Source organism: Camelus dromedarius, chromosome 1, assembly GCF_036321535.1.
Source record: "Camelus dromedarius isolate mCamDro1 chromosome 1, mCamDro1.pat, whole genome shotgun sequence".
Lineage (NCBI taxonomy): Eukaryota > Metazoa > Chordata > Mammalia > Artiodactyla > Camelidae > Camelus > Camelus dromedarius.
Window position 1 is genome coordinate 9090961 of NC_087436.1, and position 25374 is coordinate 9116334.

General features: G+C 34.8%; 1 protein-coding gene across 3 annotated transcripts in view; it reads right to left on the bottom strand.

Moving 5' to 3' along the window:
• The window catches only part of FSTL5 (follistatin like 5), a 663480-nt gene that overhangs the window by 551012 nt on the left and 87094 nt on the right, over nt 1-25374 (bottom strand). For all 3 annotated transcript variants that reach the window (XM_064487260.1, XM_064487220.1, XM_010986860.3), the window contains exon 3: nt 4094-4127. In XM_064487260.1, coding sequence (XP_064343330.1) covers nt 4094-4127 — 34 coding nt within the window. The remainder of the gene's footprint in view (nt 1-4093; nt 4128-25374) is intronic.

Below are 25374 nucleotides of genomic sequence, written 5' to 3' on the forward strand. Positions count from 1 at the left end.
CATAGAAAAGCGCTTGTATGTGCATTTGTGTGTAGAAAGACTGCAGGCTTCATAATTCTGTAACAGCATCTATTGTCTCACATTCTTTTAATTTGATGAAGTATGGTCTTACATAATATTTTCTGTTATTGTTCAGTATACATGAGAATGCATGTACCATAGGAAGAGAAACTGTGCAGCTTACCTTTTCGTATACACAAATGTATCTGACATAATATTTACCATGTGGAATCTGTTGAGAATTACAGAGTTTTGAAGGATGCGTGATTGTAATAATAGCATTGTCCAATGTCCTTATAGAAGTATAAACATCAGAATTTCAAACAGGCAGGAACTTTTGATATTACAGGCTGTGTTAGGCTAATATTTACCATAAAAGAGGAATCACTTCTGGAAGGGTTAAGTCGTTTGTGAAAGATCACAAGTATTTGGTGAACAAGCTGACATGAGCCTTACATCTGTCCCTTAGAATGTTACCAGGTTGCATGTACCATGATCTAATTTTTTTTCTTAAAGTTACAAAGTACTGAGCAGTTTTTATATAAATTAGCAGTATAAAAATATTTGTAAGCATGACATTAAAGAAAAATCATGCATGGACAATAAAACTCATATGTGTCAAATCCATGAAAATGTAGAAAGCATTTCTAAAAACAGTATGGTAAATTTACCTAATGTACAATTGGTGATTGATTAAAGTATGACCCCTTTTAAGACAGAGCAAAAACGATAATATTGATCTGAATTATTTGCTTTGGATATGATTTCTCAAAATGCTGACATACTTGGATGCTCATTGTTGCCTATAATGTGTGCCTGAGGATGAAAATGAGATAATATATGTAAAAAGCTCAGCAGAGCGTCTGACATTATTAGACATTTACCAAAGACACATATTCATAATATGTAAATGACTAGCACGAAACACACTTTAGTCCTCAGTGTCCCGCCAGCGTAGACTCTTAACAACAATATAGCTAGTGATGAAAGGGCAACATACTTTGTTTTATCAGATCTGAATGCGAGAAGCCAAGAACATCCAGCTGAGAAGAGAGGAGGGAAAACTGTGTGATAAAAGCTATTGGATCTTTTTGGTGAATGGATAAACATTCTTTTATTGGCAGAACGAGGGCAAAGATGATCCTGAGGTAACGCCACAGTGTAACCAGGTGCAAACTTTCCACAGTGATTTAATCCTTCTAATTGTAGTAAAACTTCAAACCATTTTGGCAAATTAAAGACTCAATTACGTTGACAGAATTTTGAAGCTATTTGTAAAGTGAGGCTTATTTAAATTTTCCTCAGAAACTGTTACTGTTTTATCACTTAAGACCTCTGGAGAGATGCTCTTAAATAGGCCTGAATAAACCAAACAGAAATTTAAAAACTCCCCTGAGAAATCGTGGCAGAGGATAACTGATTTGTTGTGCTCCTTAAGAGTAGAACTATTCTTCAAAAGAAATCATTTCTTGATAATATTTATAAAATTCTCAGTGGGTTTTAAACCCACAATGCACTTCATTTTAACATATCAGCCTGTCCCTGGAGAACAGAGTGAAATATGGCTTCCTGGGTAGTCCATCCTTCTTGCACACCCATGGGACCGTCTTCATTTTTCTGCTATAATCTTTAATGTAACTTTCAGGAAGGGTATCTTAAACAAGTGTAAACCTCAGAATTGTGTACTAAATAGAGATTAGTCTGTCTCATTGAATAATAGGCAATATTAAGGTGGAAATGAGTTGGAGAATCCAATAACATACTGACTACTGAACCGAAATTCACCTTGTTAGTGGAATTCCATATAAATATCATTTTAGAATATGTAACATACGGATTTGTATGCTATCTCAAAATAACAATAGAATAAGAGCATGTACAAGTGTCAAATAATCACTGATAGAATTGCAAGTTTCCAAACATTTCAACATTTATCTCCATGTACACAGAAAAAACACAGATTGATTTTCATTGGCGTGCTTTGCCAGTTAATGTAATTTCAGGTCACTGGTATCTTGAGGTTGGAATTGCTATTTTAAGCAGAAATAGGCACCAAATGCAGAAAATTAGAAGATTAAAGGCTCTCTGTATACATGCTTGACAGTGCAATAAACGTGTTCTAGCAAATGAGATTACCGATTAATCAGGAAATCCAGAAAATTACTGGCTGAGAATTGGTTATTAACATCAAGTGAGGGTACAGCTCACAATTCAACTATTAATGATGAGGAAATGTACAGTATTTAATTTTCAGAATTTTTTGTTATCTAATAATGGGTAAACTATTGCTTTTATGACTCAGATTTTTCCTCTCAGTCTTGCTTTAACACATTTAAATGGCTATTCATAGTTTCCAGTAAGATAATGTTTCAGGCTGATTCCCATAAATATTCAAGAAAAAAATTAGATTTATTCTAAGCAGAGGGAGGCATTAAGTCCTAATGCAACCATGTATCTCTGATTTACTTACACCTCGGTGGTCTAGAAGACATTATGTGAGCGTTCTGAGACATGAGTCAGCCAATAGCAATGAAAGCTGTGACAAACATCATCTTGACAATTTTATTACGTTATAAAAGAAAACACGTTCCTAGAGGGTGTCTGGAAAAACAGAATTTGTACTACTTCAGACGATATAATTTATGTACTCCAAGACAATCAGGTATCAAAAACAAAGCTATACTAAACTTATGTCAATTATAGCAAAATTATAAATATGATTTAAGATTAATCTGAAACACGAGGCCCTTCATGAAAAGGAAGATGTGCACTCAGTATGCTTAAAATGCATACATCATTTGAATGAACGTCACACAGCCCATCTCGGAATAGAAATTCCCTTTGGCAACACAGAAATACAAAACTTTGAGTTAATATGAGTGTTTTGAGGATAAATAAGGATAATGATTTCACATATAAAATAACAATTCATGTTTCAGTTTGCTGAAAGAAAACACAATCTGGGAATTCCTGGAAGGACAGTCTTACATAATTCACTTGAATAAAACATACCTAGCAAAATAAGATAGCATGAATTTTTATATTCTTCAGTAATATAGACACAGATGATCAAACAAGGGGGGAAAATGGTGGCACTCAGTCAGTTGTGGGATAATGTGCAGAGATAGTTATAGCTGAACTTGTGAAAAGCAATCATGACTGGTATTATCATTAATGTAGAGACCCTCAGGGGTACAACTGCCCTTTTATCATTTCAGGAGTACGTGTGACCTTTGTAACTTCTCCACAGTCATGTTTTAAATTTATTTGTATAGAAGTCTAAAAAAAAAGTAATAAATATGTTTCCTTATGCAAAAATGATGGAATAAAACAGGGCAATTGTGCTTTGCTCCAGTCAGGCTCTGTCCTAGGACACATTTGGGAAGGGTCAGGTGGATGAGTGTCTAAAATGAAGACTAAGGGCCAGTGCCTGAATGGAAAGGCCAGAAAGAGTAAGCTGGAACAACCTGTGAAGTTCTATCATTATGATCCGCTGGAGCACACACTCAGGGTGACGTTTTACCGAAGGATTACAATCTACTTAGAGTAATTCACCATCTCAGTGAATGTATTTCAAAAGTTAGGATTGTCTTCATGGGGAAAAGAGCCTCCTTATGTCTGACTAGCATTGACACTATGCCAGATGAAATGTTATCTCCAACTATTAAGATATAAATAAACATTTTCTTGCTTTTTCAGAGAAAATAAAAGGAGATGGCAGTGACTAAATTGTTGGTTCTCCACAAAACATATTTTGAGAAGATTCGTTTGCTAACTCTGGACGTGACAGAACACCAACTCTTAGGGACAATGCTTGGTGAAGGATGGCAATGGGGACAGCTCAGGGGATAAACAGAAATTTGTCTTGAGGTTTCCAAAAGCACTACATGAAGAAAGGAAATTTTAAGAGAGAATCTTCGATGGCCTTGGGGAATTCCCAGAGGGTTCACAATGGTTTTAAAATTATACTGAAGATTTTGAAGTTTCATTGTTTTTTCATGTTTAACTATATTTTCAAAGTAGCATCAAATCTGTTTTTTTTTCTTCTATACTTAAATAAATGTATAATAATCTTAAAGCAGTCATTACTTACCTTTGATTCTGGAACTTTCTTGACTTTTTTCCTGCTGGAATTAAAACAAAAAGAGGTCAAAATTTGTAAGAATTTGATCAACAATCTGATATAAAACATCACTATAACTAAAGACTTGTTAAAATATTTTGTTGTATGTTTAGCCAGGAGTCATTGTAACACAATTCTCACCTTAAAAATATTTTATACACATTTTTTTTTATTAGAGTAGTAATCATTCTTAGTGGATATAAATTTTTTTTCTAAGAAACCAATACATATAAGAAATCAATGCATATAATATAAATAAGAATTTATAAATAAATGGCTAATGAATAATAATCATTATGCCTCTCAAATGCCTTGGTCTGTTCCATTTAATTCCAACAGATATTGAATGACATCTTCAAAATTTGCTTTCAGAGTCTTTACATTAATCATAAATGGTGAGAAAAAAAAGTTTAGGGGCAAACAATGAAGAATTCACTAAAAATAACAAAAGATGTTTCAACTGTCTTCCCTTCAGTTTAGCTTAGAATTGGTCCCTGTCTCACTTATCTGAGGCTAAAGTTGACAACAATTCTATTATTTATTCAAAGCTGCTTCAGTCAGACCTGTCTTTCAATTTGACATACTCCTTATTAGTTCCCAGGCAACCACAGAAGAATTAGCTTGCGTTCAAGTTTTTAAGTAGAAATTGTGCACTCTATAACTTCTCAATTAACATTCAAGCACAATTTACTCTGTCTAAAAGTTTCAGGGTCTCATACTAAAAATAATTCTGAAATATGCTTCTAATAAAAATTATATATTTAGCTGCAGAATTGTATGAATGTCAATAAATTTTGGTAAAATGTGTAAACATAGTAAAAAAACATACAAAACGTATTTTGCTGCAAGCATTCACCTAGTCAGATTTCAGGAATAAAAAATGTATATTGACAAATGTATATTTATTGAATCAGCTAACCCAATGTATGAGTCTACTGGACTTTAATACTTTGTGTTCTAAGGCTGTTATCCTAACCCATCCAACCTTTGTGTTTAAATTCCATACTGTCCTTTGTTAACTAATTTATTTCTTCCAGTTCTGATTTATTTTTAATTTAGAGTATCTGTTGTTCATTTAAACTAAAATTTAAATATAAATTACTTGTTTTAAAACTACCTTATTTTTTCAAAATTATAGGGCAAGCACACTTAAATTTTCCAAATAGATACTAATGAAAAAAAAATCTTTCTCTGTCTCTCTGTCTCTGTATCCCCTCCTTTTTTGCCATTCATTCATTCATTTAGTCATTCATTCTTTCAACAGATTTGTATCGATCACTTTTATGTGCCAGACACTGTTCCAGGTGATAAAACTCTAAAGGATGAACAAAATAGAAAAAAATGATGTCCGTATGGAAACTAACTATGATATAAATGGTAATCAATTCTGCTTAGAAAAAGATACACCATAGAAGGTGGTAGTGTGGCGTGACTGCCTGCAATTTTATCCAAGTCTACCATGATAATAATTTTTGAGTAAAATTCTGACTGAGATGAAAGAATGATCTCGGCACATATCTGGGGAAAACATGTTCACGAGAGAAAAAAAATTGCAAATTGCCTGAGATACAAGAGGTCTGGGTGTTGTCAAAAATACCAGGGAGACCTGTGTGGCAGGCAGGTGGTGGGAGGGGAGTTTAGGGGGAAGTGCAATAAGGGAGGTAACAGGGGCAGACAGACCAGCACCGGGCTAACTGATTACTTCTTCAGCTTTTGCACTGAGAGAGCTGAACAAAACATTGTTTCTTCTCAGGGGAGTCACATCATCTGAGTGACATTTCAGTAGACTCATTCTGGCTGTTGAGAATAGTTTGAACAGGGCAAGGATAAAATTAGAGGGACCAGTAGAAGGTCTTGCAGGAATCCTGGTGGGAGGTGATAATAACTTGGAATGAATGGTGTGGTACCAACGGAGCTAGAATATCAGTTAGAGCTGGAAAGATTTGTTGATAGAATGTTCTGGATGTGAGACAGAACAGACAAGGGTGATCTCAAGCGTCTAAGCCCCTAGAAGAATGGCATTACCTCTAAGATAAGAAAGATGGCCAAATAAGAAACACGTTTATACCTCCTTCGCTTGCCTTCTAGAATTGTTCCATTTTGTGAAATTTTCTCTTGTTATCTGGCTATGCCTGTTTTAGCTCATTTGCTGATTCTTCCTAGTCTCCTCAATTTCTCAATACTAGATTTCCAGACACTGAGCCCTGATGTTTCTTCCACATACCTCATTCCTTGGGTGATCTCACCTAGTCTTCCAGCCTTAAGTGCAATCCTTTGCCTAGGGACTCTCAAATTTATATCTCTAGCCAATCCTTATCCCTTAGCTTCAGATTCATACTGAAGTGTATTCTTGACATCTCTATTTGGATATCTAATAACAACCTACCTGTCACGTCTAAAACCAAACTCTGACTGTCCCTTACTTCTTTGACCATCTTTCTCATCTGCCCCATCTTCTTCATCTCTCTGTCCTTCTGGTTGCTCAGACACTTAAAGTAATCTTGGTCTATTCTGTCTCTTAAGAGTGAAGAGCCTGAAATTTTCATTTGACTCTGATTTTACTTTGAATACTACTTTGAAGAGGCAATGTAGGCTGATGGTCAAAATGTCTAAAACTTTTGGAAGGTCCTTCAACAAACATATAAATTTAGAAATCACCAGCCTATGTTTAAATCATCAGTACTGCATTTGGAGAACATACAGTAGAGTTGAATGATCTAGAACTGAATACTGTAAACAACATAAGAAAACTATAATGTCAAATTAGTCAAAGAGAATAGGAGGGTGGACAAGTTATAGGAGCACAAACAGGAGAGCATGGAATCATGGCATACTAGGGAATGTATTATATAAGAGAGAAATTTTCAATAATGGGGAATTCTTTTGATAGCTCAAGTACAATTATGTGTAAGACAATGCCAATCTCTTGTATTGACATAGATGGAATCACTGACTTCAAAGAAAACTTATTTTTGGTGGTATTGGGCCTGGAAGTAAAATTGAAGTTAGTCAAGGAAGGAGAAGGTGATTGAGAAATGTGTGATGTGGTGAAAATGGGATGGGAGAACATGACTGGGAAAGAAAGGTCTGGGATGGTGTGTAGCTGAACATAAAGCAAAGTCTGCAGAGATGTGTTTGCTTTTGCTCATTTGCTGTTTTGTTTTATTTTGTATAAATTTAGAATATGTTATTTATATCAGTGAGAATTTAGACTGTCTAAATGATAGGAGATACATAATAGAAATGGAGAGAATTCAGATAAAAGGGAGAGCTGATTAGACTGTATTTATAAGGTTATTGAAAAGGTAGATGTTATATAGAATATAAGTGGGGACAAAATTTAGTTAGAAGGAGAACCGGTTTCTCTGCAATAACTGGAGGGCATAGGAAAGCATGGTTATAGGTGCCGGAGGTTTGCGGGTTTGACCTGTCGAATTGAACGCGTGCAGTTTGGGATGATTTATTTTCTTTATGCAATGGAAGGAAAGTTGGCTGAGTGGTAGAGTAGGAGGGTTTGTCAGAAATTTGAGGAGATAGAGTAGACTTTCAACCTATTGGTTTTTGTGAGAGGAGTAAAAGAGCTTGGTGTTGATGGAAGCCTAATTGAGTTTGTCTGTCATAAATATGCAGTGATATTGATCTAAGCCTTACTTTAGCAAGAGTCAAATAGGCTTAGCACTCACTGATGTCATATTTTATTATGTTCTTTTCTTCAACCCCAATTCTCTATTTGTACAATTGTACATAATTATAAATTACCAATGAAATATTTTAAAATATTCTACAAATGGGAAATGCTTCAGAAGCCTGTATTTAAATATATGTGTATATATGAATTTAATATATTATAAAAATGTAAAATTCATATGTATGTCATACATAGAAAAACATATATGTATTTAGGATTTTCAAAGTCAAAACTGTTCCAACTTGTTTCTATGACTAAAATATTGCATATTCACTTGGTAATATATATTTTCCACAATTTTATTTTATAAACTGTTACCTCATATTTCAAGTGTTAATTTTGAAATGAGGAAATATTAAGAAAATTGGAATTACTGAATTATGTGAGAACTCTTAAGAAGTTGGAAATATTTGTTACCCTGGCTGTGTGATACATTTGAGAAACAATCTTACGCCAGGAAATCTTAGGTCTTGTCCATAAGAGTAGAATGTCAATCTCTTGGTATAACTCAATTTTAATATTCTTTCAAAAGATTTTCTGATAAAGTGATCTTGTCTTAATTGAATAAATATATACTTGGCCACATATAGAAGCTAAATAATAGCAAATGATCTGTGCTTTACTTTGTACCATATCATTTCTTAGAAGAATCCCAACGTGCTATATTGATTACATAAATAAACTCCATGAAATCCAGCCCAAAGGTAGAAATGGGCAAATAGATTCTTGCAGGCAGTATGTTAAAGATTAGCAAAGATAATCTGGACAGAAGTATGGATTCAGAGAAAACACATGATCATAAGGTATGATCTCTTTAAAGTTAAAAAAAAATATATAATAAATGGAACTGAGCTAAGTCAGGGTAAAATTAAGTCTAGTTGGAAGCAATAATTTTTAAAGGAGATATGGTGGTCCTGAAGCATCTAGGCAAATTAAAATATACCCAAATAACATCAATACACAGGCAGCTAGTCCTTTAAGGGGGCAGAATGTTATCAACCTGGACGATCTTATTGAGCATTTCTTATCCAGCATTTGGATTTTGGTATGACATTTATTAACATCTGATGATGGCTATATCATTAAAAATTGACTTCTTATAGTCAAACACTAAAACTAAATATATGGCCACCATTTCTTCAGACATAGTTTACCGGATACCTTCCATCTCACTACTCTCTGGGTAGAGACAAAACTACCTAAATGCTAAGCACTTCCTCCTCATCATAACAACACTGAGTTATAAACATCAGATCATCTGTGACTTGCCCTTCCATTCCATGCTGAAATCACTCTAAGGAAAAGGCAGGGACCCTACACAGGAGATACCCATGGATACTCTTTTTTTTTATTGCATATGTATGAGGTTAGATAAATGGGACTACTTATGTGCCCTTTGGTCATTGCCAGGAATCCCACAGGGTCTTCACACTGAGAGATGAGGAAAGAAACAAGTGCAGGTAGAATTGAGTTGGTTCCTTAAAAAAGTAAACCGATTCTCTCTTTCATTTTGAGAGAGTTCTTTTAGTCTTTCAGCAGATTATTCATGAGCATAATTTATCTATACTACATGAAGGAAGTGTATAGAATGCAAGAATCTTTCCACCTTTCATGCAAGAGTGATGAAGAAAATATTTCTGGGTTGCTATTTTTTTTCTCAGCTCATGGGACTCAGGTCATTAATAAAAAGCATATGGTAAGGTCATGGTAACTAACATGGTAATTAACATGGTAATATTAAAAAAGAAGTTATTTTCTTCTTAAGGATTCCTGCTCATTCCAAACATAACATTCTTTGGTTGAACAGGTGGCATAGGCTGAGAAACCATAGACCTCACCTCTCTTTTTAGGGGGGAGAAAGGTATTTTTATTTATTTATTTTTCTTTGCCTAAAATGTGCAATGAAGTGCACTCAAACTGTGCTTAGGTTGACCATATGCTGGAAAAAAAGCAACTTCTGTCATGGGATTTAAGACAAATCAAATGTATGCAAGAGTTTTACTAGTGTATTAAATAAAGCCCATAATGAATCAACTAAACTTAAAATTTTTAAATGAACAAAAGTTACAACTATGTTGGTAGTAGCCAAAAGTAACGTGTCCTAGTTGAGCGAATCTTGCCCTCAATTCATAAGATCCACACTTTTTCTTGAAGTAAACTGATGTCATCATTCACCAAAGGTGGCCATATATGTATGTGAATATCTGCTTTATATAAACACTATGGAAGCTCAGGTAAATGTGTGTAATTTTAAGTTAACGACTTAAGACCAATAGAAAATAGAGAATGGATGGAAAGAAAATATATATAAGTATAAATTTTAGTGGCAAACATACATAAAAATAAAGTTTAATAATTTTAGAAGTTTAAAATTCCTAGTTTATATTCCTTCTCAGAACTCTTCCCTTCTCCTTGATGTAAATAATAATTGTTTTCCATACAACTGCCACCAAACAAAATTTGTGGAGTGCTAATTTACAGCAGCTTACTCATGTTCAATAAATAGTTGTTTAATATTTCCATGTGCTTGGTGGTGAAAATATACAATATTAAAGATTTTTAAAATATGTATTAGAGGTATTCAGTAATATGGGTTGTAAATTCATGGAAGTTTGGAAGAGAGACCATTTCAGTAGAGCCAGTCCACCACAATCTTGTAAGAAATCTTTTCCATGCCATTATGATACAAGCACACCCATGAACACGTGAACTTCCTCCCCAGGGACTCAAACACACACACACACACACACACACACACACACACACGCACACACAGAGGCATGCACATTCTTTCCCAAAGCGTACTTTGTTGGTGACAATTTAATTATAAATTGCCTGGAAAATAAGAGGTAATGGCAATCAGAATGCAGTATATCTGGCCTCCTAAATCTTGGGTTTATCTATGTATTTTTGCTAAACTGTAATAGTGAATTTTCAGTCTTACTTAGTTTAATCACAACCTTCTTATCTTTTATTTAAAATGATTTACCTTGGAATGTGAATCATGTTTCTGATTTAATGTCACCTCCTTAATAAGCCTCAGTCCCTGACCATTCTCCCTAAAACAACAACCCCATTACTATTTGATTTTTTTAGCTTTTTATTCATTTCTCAGAGGAGTTACTACTTCCTGGAATACTGTGTATTTCTTTGTGCATGGTATGTTCCCTTTACAAGAATGTATGTTCCATGAGTCTTAACTGGTATATCCACAGTGTCTAGAACTATCTAGCACCATTCTTAACAGAGTGTCTGAATTCTAGACCTTAACAGTCTGGTGTAAGGACAGGCAAAACACACACACACACACACACATACACAAAGTGAAATAAAATGTGACATTCAGTAGTGGAATTATGTATAAAATCTAGACAGTAAGTTCAAGGGAACAACATGTTTGCTCTTCACCTAGGCAGGTGAAGGATGCTCTGGGAATGCAGAGGATTGTGGAATACACAGAGAGAAGATGAAGTTGTGAAAATAAGTAGTTGATCTTTACAGCAAAAGGAAGAGGAGGATTCTGTGCAGAAGACACAGCATGGACAACATCACGGACCCATGAGAATGCACGGTAAGACTGAAAAATCACCAGTGGTGTTTGTGGTAGTGCAGAATTGGGATGGTAAACTTATTCAGTAGAGTTGGGCAACTTGTATGTTTCAGCTGTCTTATGAAATGAAAGTAATTTTCTTTTTTTAAAGAAATGGCATCAGATATATTAACAGTCGAACATATGCATAAAATTTGATTAAAATATTTGCTATGGAGAAGGAGAGCAAGAGAGAGAGAGACCTAGCTCTACAGAGACATTGAAAATATAAACTTTAAAAGCGATGACTATCCATCTACAGCTACGTCTCTTCTGGCTTAATTGTTGATGTGATGTCATTAATTCCCAAGTCAAAAATCATAGTTGCTTCTTAGTGTAGATTCCTATCATATTTGATGTTTTATAGGATTTTAAGATAAGATAAAGAGAACTTGTCATTGGATTGATGGATAGTCTCAATATTACTTCAGATTCTGAATCCCATAAGCAAGGTTTCAAGAGAGACATGCACAGGATTTAAAAAAAAAATTCAAAATAGAACTGAATTTGCTCACCAAATTTCTCTGATAGTCAATCATACTTGTATTATACTTTTATGACATACATGGTAATTTTAAATATTATCTTTAGAAGTTTTATAATGGAAATTGATTTGTATTTACATTTAAAATAAAATCAGTGATTACTATAGGAGAGATATAATTAATTGCATTCATGGTTTAAATCTAATTGTAAACATCAAAGTTTTTTTTTTTGTCTGATTGTATGTGTGTGTGTGTTCAAGGAAAATGGATAAGACACATGAATAAACAGTTACTACATATTGTGTCAAATACAATCAATAAGAATTTGCCCAAAGTGCCTCAGAGGATACCTTTGGTTGATTGACTCATGAAAGACATAAATAAACAGGATCTTAAAAGGTGAGCATTTAACTAGGTGAAGGAATTATGCTATACAGGGCAGAAAAATAGCACGGCAACATGAGGAATTAGGTAGTGATATGTTCTACATTGGAAATATCACAAAGACTCATAAGCAGAGTAGATAATGAAAATAATCAAAAGGAAAATTATACAAAAAAAGCCACCACACAGTAAAACATACACAAGCACTTCTCTTCATATTAAAGTATACAATTTTTCATTTATTTCACAATAAATATATATTTGAGGTTTTTTTTTAAATGCTAGAAGAAAATGCTCTTTTACCTACCTTATAATCTTAAGATAAAAATGACCTGTCTAGGATGCTACAGAAAGGAGAAAACCATAATTGGAAAGGTGATAACTACAATGAGTTACAACAGAATAACCATGAAATTGTAAAAGAGGACATCAAAATCATGAAGGGTGGGAGAGGGGAGCAAGAAAATATAGATTTTTTTGTTGTTGTTCTTTATAAGATGAGTTTGAGATTATAACACTATCAGTTTAAAATGAACAGATATACTAATGGGTTAATAGATGTACAAAACATGGTGACTACAAGCCAAAACTTAAAATACAGTCACAAAAACTAAAAAGAAATCAAGGTAATGCAAAGGAAAATTATCAAACCACAAAAAGAAAAAGAAAAAGAAAGGAACAAAGAGGAAATTGCAAAACTGAGTTCAAAATGGCAATAAAGACACATCAATCAATAATTACTGTAAATGTCAATGGACTAAATGTTCCAATAAAAAGACATAGAGTGGCAGACTGGATAATAAAACAAGAACCTACAATTTGCTACACACAAGAGACACACTTTAGGGAGAAGAACACACATAGATTGAAAGTGAGAGGATGGAAAAAGATATTCCATGCAGATGGGAATGACAAGAAAGCTCGAGCAGCAACACTGATTTCAGACATAATATACTCTAAAACAAAAGCCAGAAAGAAAGCTAAAGAAGGACACTATATAATGATTAAAGGAGCAATACAAGATGAGGATATTCACTCATTAACATATATGCACCCAGTATAGGAACACTTAAATACATAAAGCAAATACTAACAGATATAAAGGTAGAAATTGATGGAAACACAAACATAGTTGGAAAATTTAACACCCCATTAACATCACTGGACAAATCTTCCAGACAGAAAATTAATAAAGCAACAGAAAAACTAAATGATACAATAGAACGAATGCACTTGGTTGATATTTTCAGAACACTGTATCTCCCAAAAATAGAATATACATTCTTTTCAAGTGCACACGGAAGATTTTCTAGGATAGATCATGCACTTCGGAACAAAAGAAGCCTTAACAAATTTAAGAAGATAGAAATTATTTTAGCATCTTTTCTGACCACAATACCATGAAACTAGAAATAAACAGAAAAACAAAGGGAAAAAAAAATTAAGACAGCATGGAGATTAAACAACACACTACAAAAACCAAACAAACAAACAAACAAAAAAACCACAATGGGTCAATGATGAAATCAAAGAAGAAATCTAAAACTACTTTGAGACAAATGACAATGAAAACCCAACCACACAAACTTTATGAGATGCAACAAAAGCAGTCCTAAGAAGGGAGTTCATAGCAATACAGGCCATCCTCAAGAAAGAACAATATCAAATAAACAATGTAATCTACCAGCTGAAAGAATCAGAGAAAGAAGAACAAACAAAACCAAAAATCAGCAGCAGGGAGGAAATAATAAAGATCAGGAAGGAAATAAATAGAGATTAAAAAAAATAGAAAAAATCAATCAAACCAAAAGCTGTTTTTTTGATAGAGTAAACAAAAGTGCAAACCACTCACCAGGCTCACCAAGAAGAGAAAAGACAGAGCACAAATGAACAAAATGAGAAAGGAAAAATAGAGAAATTACAACCAACATGACAGAAATACAAAATATCATACAAGAATACTATGAACAATTTTATAGAAACAAATTAGATACCGTAGAAGAAATGAACAAGTTTCTAGAAACATACAGTCCACCAAGACTGAATCAAGAAAAGTGACCACTTGAACAAACCGATCACTAGAAATGAAATAGAATTAGCAATGAAAAACCTCCCTGCAAACAAAAGTCTAGGACCAGATAGCTTCACTGGGAAATCTACCAAACATACAAAGAACAATTCATACCAGTCCTTCTCAAACTCCTGCAGAAGACTGAAAAGGAGGAAGTACTCCCAAACTCATTCTATGAAGCCACCATCACCCAGACAGAGACACTACCAAAAAAGAAAATTACAGGCCAATATCACTGATGAACATAGATGCAAAAATCCTAAACAAAATATTAGCAAACAGAATCCAGCAGCACATAAAAAAAGATCATACAACATGATCCAGTTGGGTTCATCCCAGGAACATAAAGCTGCATGAACAAATGCAAATCAATCAGTGTGATACACCATATCATCAAGAGAAAGGACAAAAATCACATAATCATCTCAATAGATGCAGAAAAAGCATTTGATAAAATTCAACACCCATTTATGATAAAAACCCTTACCAAAGTGGGTATAGAGGGAACATATCTCAACATAATAAAAGCTACTTATGACAAACCTACAGCCAGCATAGTACTCAATGGTGAAAAACCGAAAACCTTCCCATTAAAATCTTGGGCAGGGTTGTCCACTCTCATCACTTCTATTCAACATAGTCTTGGAAGTCTTAACGACAGCAATTGGGCAAGAAAAAGAAATAAAGGGAATACAAATTGAGAAAGAAGAAGTAAAATTGTCACTATATGTAGATGACATGATGCTATATATAGAAAACCCTAAAAGCTCCACACAGAAACTACTAGAGCTGATAAAAGAATTCAGCAACGTAGCAGGATACAAGATTAATGTACGAAAATCAGTTGCATTTCTTTACACTAAAGATGAATTGATAGGAATAGAAAGTAAAGAAAAAATCCCCTTTAAAATTGTACCCAAAACAATAAAATACGTAGGAATAAATCTGACCTAGGAGTTAAAAGACTTATACATGGAGAAGCACAAAACATTGATTGAGGAAATTAAAGAAGACCTAAAGAAATGGAAAGATATCCCATGCTCTTGAATTGGAAGAATCAATATTGTTAAAATGGCCATACTGCCCAAAGCAATCTACAGATTTAATGCAATTCCTATCAAATTACCCAGGACATTTATCACAGAACTAGAATAAATCATATTAAAATTTATATGGAATCACAAAAAGCCCAGAATTGCCAAAGCAATATTGAAGAAAAAGAACAAAGATAGAGGAATAACCCTCCCAGACTTCAGACAATACTACTACAGAGCTACAGGAATCAAAACAGCATGGTATTGATACAAAAACAGACATATGGATGAATGAAACAGAACAGAGTGCAGAAATGAACCCAAAACTTTTGGTCAATTAATCTTTGACAAAGCAGGCAAGAACATACAATGGAATAAAGACAGTCTCTTCAGCAAATGGTGTTGGGAAAACTGGACAGCTGCATGTAAGTCAATGAAGTTAGAATATTCCCTCACACCATACACAAAAATAAACTCAAAATGGCTTAAAGACTTAAACATAAGACAAGTCACAATAAACCTCCTAGAAGAAAACATAGGCAAAACATTATTGCACATAAATGTTAGCAATGTTCTCCTAGGGCAGTCTACCCAAGCAATAGAAATAAAAGCAAAAATTAACAAATGGGACCTAATTAAACTTATAAGCTTATGCAGAGCAAAGGAAACCATAAGCAAAACAAAACGACAACTTATGGAATGGGAGAAAATATTTGCAAAAGATGAAACTGACAAAGGCTTGATCTCCAGAACATACAAGCAGCTCATGACTTAGTAAGAAAAAAACAAACAACCCAATCCAAAAATAGGCAGAAGACTTAAACAAGCAATTCTCCAATGAAGACATACAAATAGCCAATAGGCACATGAAAACATGCTCAATATCACTAATTATCAGAGAAATGCAAATCAAAACTACAATGAGGTATCACCTCACACCAAATGGATAATGCATATTCTAATGACTTTCAGATCCTTTATGCATGTATCTCATTTTTGTGTGAAGAAGTTTGATATGTGATTGGAAGTTATCTATTCTATGATCATGTTACCACTTCCAGGTATTGATACTAAACTACTCTGTCTTTAGATTGAGGTTTGTTTGGAAAATACATAACCAGCATTGTGTCACCAGACAGGGACTAAATATGGAGAACAATAAAGTTCTGATCTCAGAAGTTCACATTCTATTTGGAGAGACTGATACCTTTTATTACATAATAATGATAAAGCATTTATAGAATGATGTGAAAACAAGAATGAGAGGGGCAATTGTCTACTGACTATGGGATAAAGGGAGAAATCACTGTGAAAATGAATTTAAAGAATTCAAGCTAAGATTTAAAGGTAAGATTTAAAGAATGACAAAACAATTTTCTGGGAAAAAGAGCTTTAAGCTATGCTAAGACACAGAGTTGTAAACTATTTAATCCTTTGGGAGGAACTCTGAATAGTTCAGCATAGCTCAACTCTATACTTCTTTAGACATGAGAATTACATAAAAATATATTCAAAACATTCTCTTCTATTTTCAGAAGAAAATTTATGCCCACTTAATATTATAGTTACTTGGTAAAGAGTCATACAAATTAAAGTAAATAATCATAGCAGTTTTTACAGTGTGTTTTTGGAGTGTGAAAAATAATGATGATTTTCCTAACACAAATCACTAATTAAAGGATTTGGAATAAATAAAAAATGTAAGTCACTAATTAATTAATGATTTTGACACAGAAATTGGTGAGGTATGATTTAAAATGCAAATGTTTACATTAGAATTCTTTCCATTTTATGTTTATCCCTCAGTAGATTGGGATTTGTAATTTATTACGTCTACAAGTGGATCATAAGTAATAATTGTCATAGGAATTTAATGATTTGATTTTTAAATTTCCCATGATCTGGAGCATGTAGTATGCTTTTTCAAGGAATTTAAATTTACAGAGACTATCTGTAACTCACATTTATTGTGGAGAATATACTTTGTCCATAAAACTATATCCTGCAATGTAGAAAATATAATCACCTGTAGCCAGGTATTGCAGGTAAACCCAAACTACTATAAGATATTCTCGGTGCAAGTAACCAAGGCCACCAAGTCTTGGGGAAATAAGCAGAAGGAGGTCAGTAGCATGGAGTCGAAGTATAAACACACCGACTGAGCTCCCAGTAGGCAGAGAGTTGGTTGCAAGGGTCTATGAAAGCTAGATTAGGGAATACAAATGAAGGAGAAGAAAAAGGGGGATGAGAAGGAGGAATAGGAGGGTGAGGAGGAGGAAGGAGGTAGAGGAGGAAGAAGAGAAGAGATTAAAACACTTACATCAGTCTTACTAGGTGGCAAGCAGTTTCTGAGTTCTTTACACGTATCATCTCATCTGAGGTTACCGAAGTCATGGTCTAGCTTCCCCTACTTTCATGCTCAACCTGTGGGCTCATGACAGCCTCTAGGAGTTGACGACCATGACATGTACAACAGCATTTTCAAGCAAATTACATGAGATTGGAAGCAAAACCATGAGCTAACCTGCTGTTATTAAAGGAAGAGCTGCCCAGTTGGGCTGTCCTGAAATAAGTGGAAGAATATCTGATAGGATTTTCACTCGTGCTTATGCAGGCAGGTGACTGTAATGTTAGCCTCATTTTAACCAAAGGGTAAGTGAGGCTTAGGGCCTTGTGTTTATACGAGTTTACTATTTTCAGCTTTATTAGGAAATAATCGACAAATATAATTGGGAGTATTTAAAGTGTACAACCTGATGATATTATATGTATTTACAAAAACATACATACTATGGAATGATTACCAAAATCAAGAGATTAACACATTCATCACATCACATGTTGAATTCTTTTTGTGAGTGGTGAGAATGTTTAAGATCTCTCTGAGACTTTCAAGTACAGTCATCCCTTGGGATCTGCTCAGGATTGGCTCCAGGACCCCCAAGGATACCAAAATCTATGGATGCTCAAGTTCCTTATAAAAATGACACAGTACAGTTGGCCCTCCGTATCCATGGTTCCACATCTGGAGATATGAAGGATCGACTGTATACAAAATGGCATTATCAAATATAGTCATTTAGATCCTCAGAACTTCATCTTCTAATAACTTTTTATGTCTGTCCTTTCACCTACATCTCCCCAATTCTTCTTTCCCTAATAATTGGCAACAAGCATGCTATTTTTTGTTTCCATGAAATTGGCTTTTTAAAAATATTCTGCATACTTTTTATTGAAGTACATTCAGTTACATTTTGTCAATTTCTGGTGTACAGCACAATGTCCTAGGCATGCATATACATACATATATTCATTTTCATATTCTTTTCATTAAAGGTTGTTACAAGATAGTAAACATAGTTCCCTGTGCTATACAGAGGGAACTTTTTAAAATCTATTTTTATATATAGTGGCTAACATTTGTAAATCCCAAACTCCCAAATTTATCCCTTCCCACTTCCGTTCCCTGGTAATCATACATTGGGATAATACTCAGCCATAAAAAAGAATATAGAAACATGGATGGACCTAGAGATCATTGTCCTAAGTGAAGTGAGCCAGGAAAAGAAAGAAAAATACCATATAATATCACTCATGTGTGGAATCTAAAAAAAAAGAATTAAAAGAATAAAAAGGACACTATGAACTCAAAACAGAAACAGACTCGCAGACACAGTAAATAGTATTCTGCATATTGATGATACTTTACAGTATTTGTCTTTCTCCTCCTGGCTTATTTCACATAGCATAATGCCTTTCAATTTCATCAGTGTTGTCCTAAATGGCAAGATTTCCACTTTTTAATGGCTGAATATTATTTCATGTTCAGTATCTATTCATCTGCCCATGAACACTTAGGCTGTTTCTGCCTGGGGTATTGTGAATAACGCTAAAAGAACACAGGGGTACAGATATCTCTTTAAGAGAGTAATTTATTTTCCTTCAGATATACACCCAGAAGTGGGATTGCAATATCATACCATAGGTCTATTTTAAGTTTTTTGAAGAAATCTCTACTGTTTTCTACAGTGTCTGCAGCAATTTATATTCCCACCAATAATGCACTAGGGTTGCCTTTTCTCCACATCTTCTCAATACTTGTTATATTTTGTCTCTTTGATACCAGCCATTATGACAAGTGTGAGATCACATCTGTTTGTGCTTTTTTTTTTTTTTTTTCTGATTTCTGTTTCCCTGATGATTAGTGACGCTGAGTGCCTTTTTAGGTACCAGTTGGCTATTTGGATGTATTCTTTAGAAAAATGTCTATTTACTTTCTCTGTCCATTTTATATTGGATGATTTACTTTTTTGTTATTGATTTATATGAGTTCTTTATATATTTTTGCTATTAACCCTTAATCAGATATATGATTTACAAGTATTTTCTCCCATTCTGTAGGTTGCCTTTTAAATTTATTGGCTGTTTCATTTGATGTGCAGAAGCTTTTTTTGTTTGATGTAGTCCTACTTGTTTATTTTTGCTTTTGTTGCTTATTCTTTTGGTATTATTTCCAAAAATAATATTTTCCCTATGTTTTCTTCTAGTAGTTTTACTGTTTCAGAACTCTTTAATCTATTTTAAGTTAATTTTTATGAGTATTGTAAAATAGAAGACAGTTTTATTTTTCTGCATATGAATATCCAGTTTTCCAAGCACCATTTACTGAAGAGGCTACCCTTTTCCTGTTGTGTGTTCCAGGTTCCCTTGTCAAAAATTAGTTGACCTCATATGTGTAGGTTTATTTTGGGGCTCTTGATTCTGTTCCACTGGTCCATGTGCTTATTTTTATGCCAGCACCATATTGTGTTGGTTACTTTAGCTTTGTAACATAGTTTGAAATTAGGTGTGAAGGCTTCAGCTTTGTTCTTTCTTCTCAAGATCGTTATGGTTATTTGAGATCTTTTGTGGTTTCCTACAAATGTTAGGATAGATTTTTTTTTTAATCTGTGGAAAATGCCATTGGAATTTTGATAGAGAATGCATTGAATTGATGATTTCTTTGGATAACATTGACATTTTCACAATATTAATTCTTCTATGCCAAGAACACAAGCTGTCTTTCCATTTATTTGTGTCTACTTCAGTTTCTTTCATCTGTGTCTTGTAGCTTTCAGTGTCTAGGTGTTTCACTTCCTTGGTTAAGTGTATTCCTAAGCATTTTATTGCTTTTAATGCTGTTGTAAATGGGATTGCTTGCTCTCTCCTAGCTTGCAAGGTTTCTGCTGAGCAATAGTCTTTTTGAAGTTCTCTTGTATATGATGAATTTTTTTTCTATTACTTCTTTCAAAATTATTTCTCTGTGTTTGATTTTTGAGGGTTTAATTATAATGGGTCTTGATGATGATCTCTGAGTTGACTCTATTTGGAGATTTTTGAGCTTCATGTACTTGGATGGCTGTATCTCTCCCCAGATCTGGAAAGCTTTCAATGATATTTTTTTAAAAAATAAGTTTTATGTCCCTTTCTCCCTCTCCCTTTTCTTTCTAGGACTTCTATAACACAAATATTGTTTTTTTTTAATGGTGTTGCATAATTCACCTAGGCTTTCTTTCTCTTTTTTCTTCTTCTTTTTTTTCTCATATGGCTCAATAATATCAGGAGACCTGTCTTCAAATTCACAGATTCTTTTTACTGCTTGATCAAGCCTGCTACTGAAGCTCTCTGGTGACTTTTTTATTTTTATTCATTGTTTTCTTCAGCTCCAGATTTCTGTTTGTTTTTTTTCTATGATTTCTGTCTCTTTGTTGAATTACTCATTTGGTTCATGTGTTTGTTTACTGAGTTCATTGCCTTATCTGTGTTCCTTTACATCTCACTGAGCTTCCTTAAAATCATTATTTTGAATGATTTTTCGGGTACCTGGCAGATCTCATTACTTTGGGGTCAGCTACTGCAAAATTATTGTGTGCCTTTGACGGTGTCATGGTTCCTTCCTTTTTCATGTTTCCATTAGCTTCACACTGATGCTTGTTTATTTGAAAGAGCAGTCACCAATTCCAGCCTTTCCAGACTGGGTTCAGTGTGGAAATACTTTCACTTGAACGTGATTACAAGGGTACTGGCTGAGCGGGTACAGTGTTTTGGTTCCAGGGAGGTCACATGAAATTCCATCAGCCTAGGTTAATGTTGGCAAAATCAGTGGGTGTTCTTCTGTTGCCAAGACTACAGAGGTTCTGTGGATGGCAGTGGTAACTTGGGCTATTTCAGTCCTCAGAGGTGAAGGCTTAGAGTCCCCTTATTCTTTTTCACCCATGGGAGGATGTTCTAGCCTTGGGGATCCATCTTGGCGCCAGTTCTAGCACATTAGCACTGAGAATAGCAGTGAAGCTCGGGTCCTGGGACCAGGTGCACATAGAACTTCCAAAGTGCCTGACTCCTGGGGTGTAAACACACTTGCTGCAGTGGTGGTGTCAGTGTCTGAGGTCCAGGAGGGTGCCAGTCTCCTATGGAATCAGGGTCTGGGTCTCTGGGACCCACTGCAGTGACTCATGCTGTTGCAGGGGATGAGGGAAGATGTTGCAGTGGCAAGGTCCTGGGTTAACAGAGTACAGTGGTGGTGGCTTGTGCCTAGGGGACAGAGTGCAGGAGCAGCATGCTCTGGGGAAGTTGGGTCAAAGTCCTGACCCCAGCCCCAGGAGACAATTGCAGAACAGTAGCCACTCAGCTCCAGTAATGATGAGTCCAAGTCACAACCTGGGACTCCAACCACAGAGCTGCAGCAGTGCAGACTGGAGATGGTGGGTCAAAGCTGAAGCCTAGGACCTGGGGTAATCATGGAACAGCAGAAGCTTACCCCAGTGATGGTGGAACGAAGCTGTAACTCAGAATTCCAGTGGCCAGTCACACAGGTGCAACAGCACAGCCACAGTGACGGCAGATCAAAGCCTTGCTTTAGAACCTGGGCTGGGTGAGGAGGGAGGGTGCAGAGCAGCAGTGCCGGTCCTGTGTGTATGTAGTGAGGCACTGTGCTGTTCCAATCCTGGGAGCAGGGCACAGCAGTGAGGCAGTGAGTGGGGCCTCCAGAGAGCAGACACAGAGGCAGGAGCCCTGGACATCTCCATCAGCTGAGTCCACTGCCGGAGAAGACTTTGAGGGTCTTCAGTAGCAAAGGCTTTAGATATCCACGGCAGTGAGGCTTGTATGGGATAAAAAACTTCCAAGTACCCAAATACCTCTTGGAGCTGAGCTGCTCTGGACTGAAGGATGCAGATAAAATATTTCTTACGTTTTTCTGTGTGGCCATCCTCAGATTTTGGTTTCTGCTGCTCCTTTTCTAGAGCTCCTTTCCCAGAGCTACTTTCATCAGTTCATAGTCATTTATTTATTGTTTCTGGGGGCGAAGGGCCGCGGAACCTCCTAGCCCTCCATCTTGCTGACGTCACCTCCTGTTTACAATTGTTGTCAAAGCCTCTTCCCTCAAAAAACTCACAGTCTCCTCTGAAGGATGAAAACAGGCAAGACACAGAATACGTAAAATCTCAGAATAGTTTACAGATGACACTTAATAGCATATTACAGACCAAGGCACAACCTGGGTGGTCAACAGTAACTCTGATCTCCCCACTGCTGCTAGTATTATTTTCTCCCCGCTCTGGAAAACACATCAGCTTCATAAATACATTTCGTATTATACACACACATATCTAAATCTGACAATTAAAACCTTATTGACTCCATAGGCATATTATTTTCTTCCCACTAGATATTCTGGGGAAAAAAAGTCTTCTCAGAGATACAGGGTCCAAAAGCAGAGGAGGTAGCTGGAAACTGACACTGAAACATTGAGTGTCTGTCCCACTCAGTACACCCTATGTGGGGACATGGACAAATGATCTTGGAACAGTGCAAATGGAAGTGTCAGAACTGAGATGTTGGCATAATATTAAACCCTTGAAATGGACTGGGGACATGTATTTTCAACTGGTACCACCTGCTGATTCTTTGTGAGAATATACAAAGATAAGATTAAAACATGCAAGTAAGAGACTACAAAATATAATAAACCATTGGGAAGATCAGAGATTAATTGGTGCAGGTGACCAATTAAGAGTGATGGAAAGAAGGACTGAGGGAAATCTTTGGAGATTTGCTCTTGCTTCCACCTCTACCTAGCGACAAAAATCTTATTAATGCCCTTTCCAATGGTACCATAACACATATGTCTGCAGCAAAACCCCCAAAGCCCACTGCCCACAGGATACTCTCAGTGCAGCCCAAACCCCCAGCTGGCGTAGGCTGGCTGATTATATATTCTTGCTCATGTAATTCTTTATCTACTGTATTTCAAAATCACGAAGATTTATGGATTGCAGTCTAAGGGCATTAGACCTACACAAAGCTCTTCCTTTCGAAGTGTTAAAAGGTAAACTTCTCAGTATAGGAGCTCAGGGAATATTTGTAGCACCTGGAAGATCAGAGACCTTCTTTGGTGCCTAAGGATTTTAACTCTGTGACCTCTTTCTCTCAAATCAAATCAGGATTAACAGAGAACAGTGCCTGACTATCTGCCCTTCTCAACTTAGATAACATCTTCCCATTGGAACATGATTTTGCAGATCAAAACAACTAGTCACCTTAGAAGTACAATTACTAAAATAGTTGAACTCAAATACAATTACTGGAAGGTCCATCAAAGGCAAAATAGACAACATAAACCATGTGAAATAATTACAATTTTAAAATAAACATGATGGGCATATTGAAGAAAATGTTTTAGTAAGTGAAATAATAAGTATTCATAGAGAAAAAACTAAGTAGATATATCAAATATAAAAAATATAATAGTTGAAATGATGAAGTGAGAAATGAATTAAAAAGCAGGATGAAGGAAACTCAACGGTTAGTGAAGTGTAGACTTAATTAAGACAAAAAATCCTGAAAAGAGAGTTAGAAAATCTATCAATGATGCTAAGTGATATAAGTCTTCTAAGTAGTAATGCCATCGACTGTTGATAGGAATTCCAGGAAAAACAGCAATCTAAAAATGAACGCAGAAAAGAGTAGAAGAAATAGTGAAAATGCATTATCCACAATGTTCAATTAGTCTAGAATCAAGAGAGCTTAAAAAGTATTAATTAGGATATAAGAAGAAATTTAAAACTACTTGCATTGAGTGAAATAGAAAGAGATCAATGACAAAGGCATATAACATGTATGTATATATAGCATGTATATATAAGTATATATATTTAAATTCCATAAAGAGTAAATAATAATAATAATAATAATAATAATAATAATAATAATAATAATAATAATATAATTATATAGATACCAGACTTCTCAATAGCAATGTACTTGTAATAAGACAATGGAATGTTTTATAGTACTAAGTTTATTTCTTAACATTTATGTGTGAGTTCATAATAAAATATCCTTAGGCATAAGGGTGGCAAAAAAAATAGCTTCAATATTTTCAGTTGTCAATAATTCAGCAGAATTCTCCACTGTATGACTTTCTTTCTTCTTTCACTTTGAAAGTCACTCTTTGAGAAAATATTTTATTAAGATGAGAGAAAAGACTCCAGAAGAATTACAAAGAAAATAACCTCATGACATCAGATATATTGTTGCCTAAATAACAAGGACTTAAAAAAGAAAAAGGAAATAAAAACTAGTTCTTAAGGTAAAGGGAGAGATACTGACTACCAACTTGCTGTGTTTTGGGAGGAGAGGCAGAATTAAACAAAGGGGTTTGAGTCTAATCTAAATAAAATGTGTGTTGTTCTATGGGAAGATATAAATATTAAGGAAATTAATAAATCAATAAATAGAATATAAATCTGAGTTTTAAGTATGGATTTCCTACAATAATGATTAAAACCAAATGATAACATTTAGACCAATTCAAGAAAATGATGCCTATACAATGAAAGAAAAAAGTAAAATGAACAAAAAAGTACAGTAAAACACATATGAAATATAAACAGCAGATAGCAAAAACAAAACCAAATGTAGGAGTAATAAATAATAATTGCAAATGGTTTAAATTAACCAT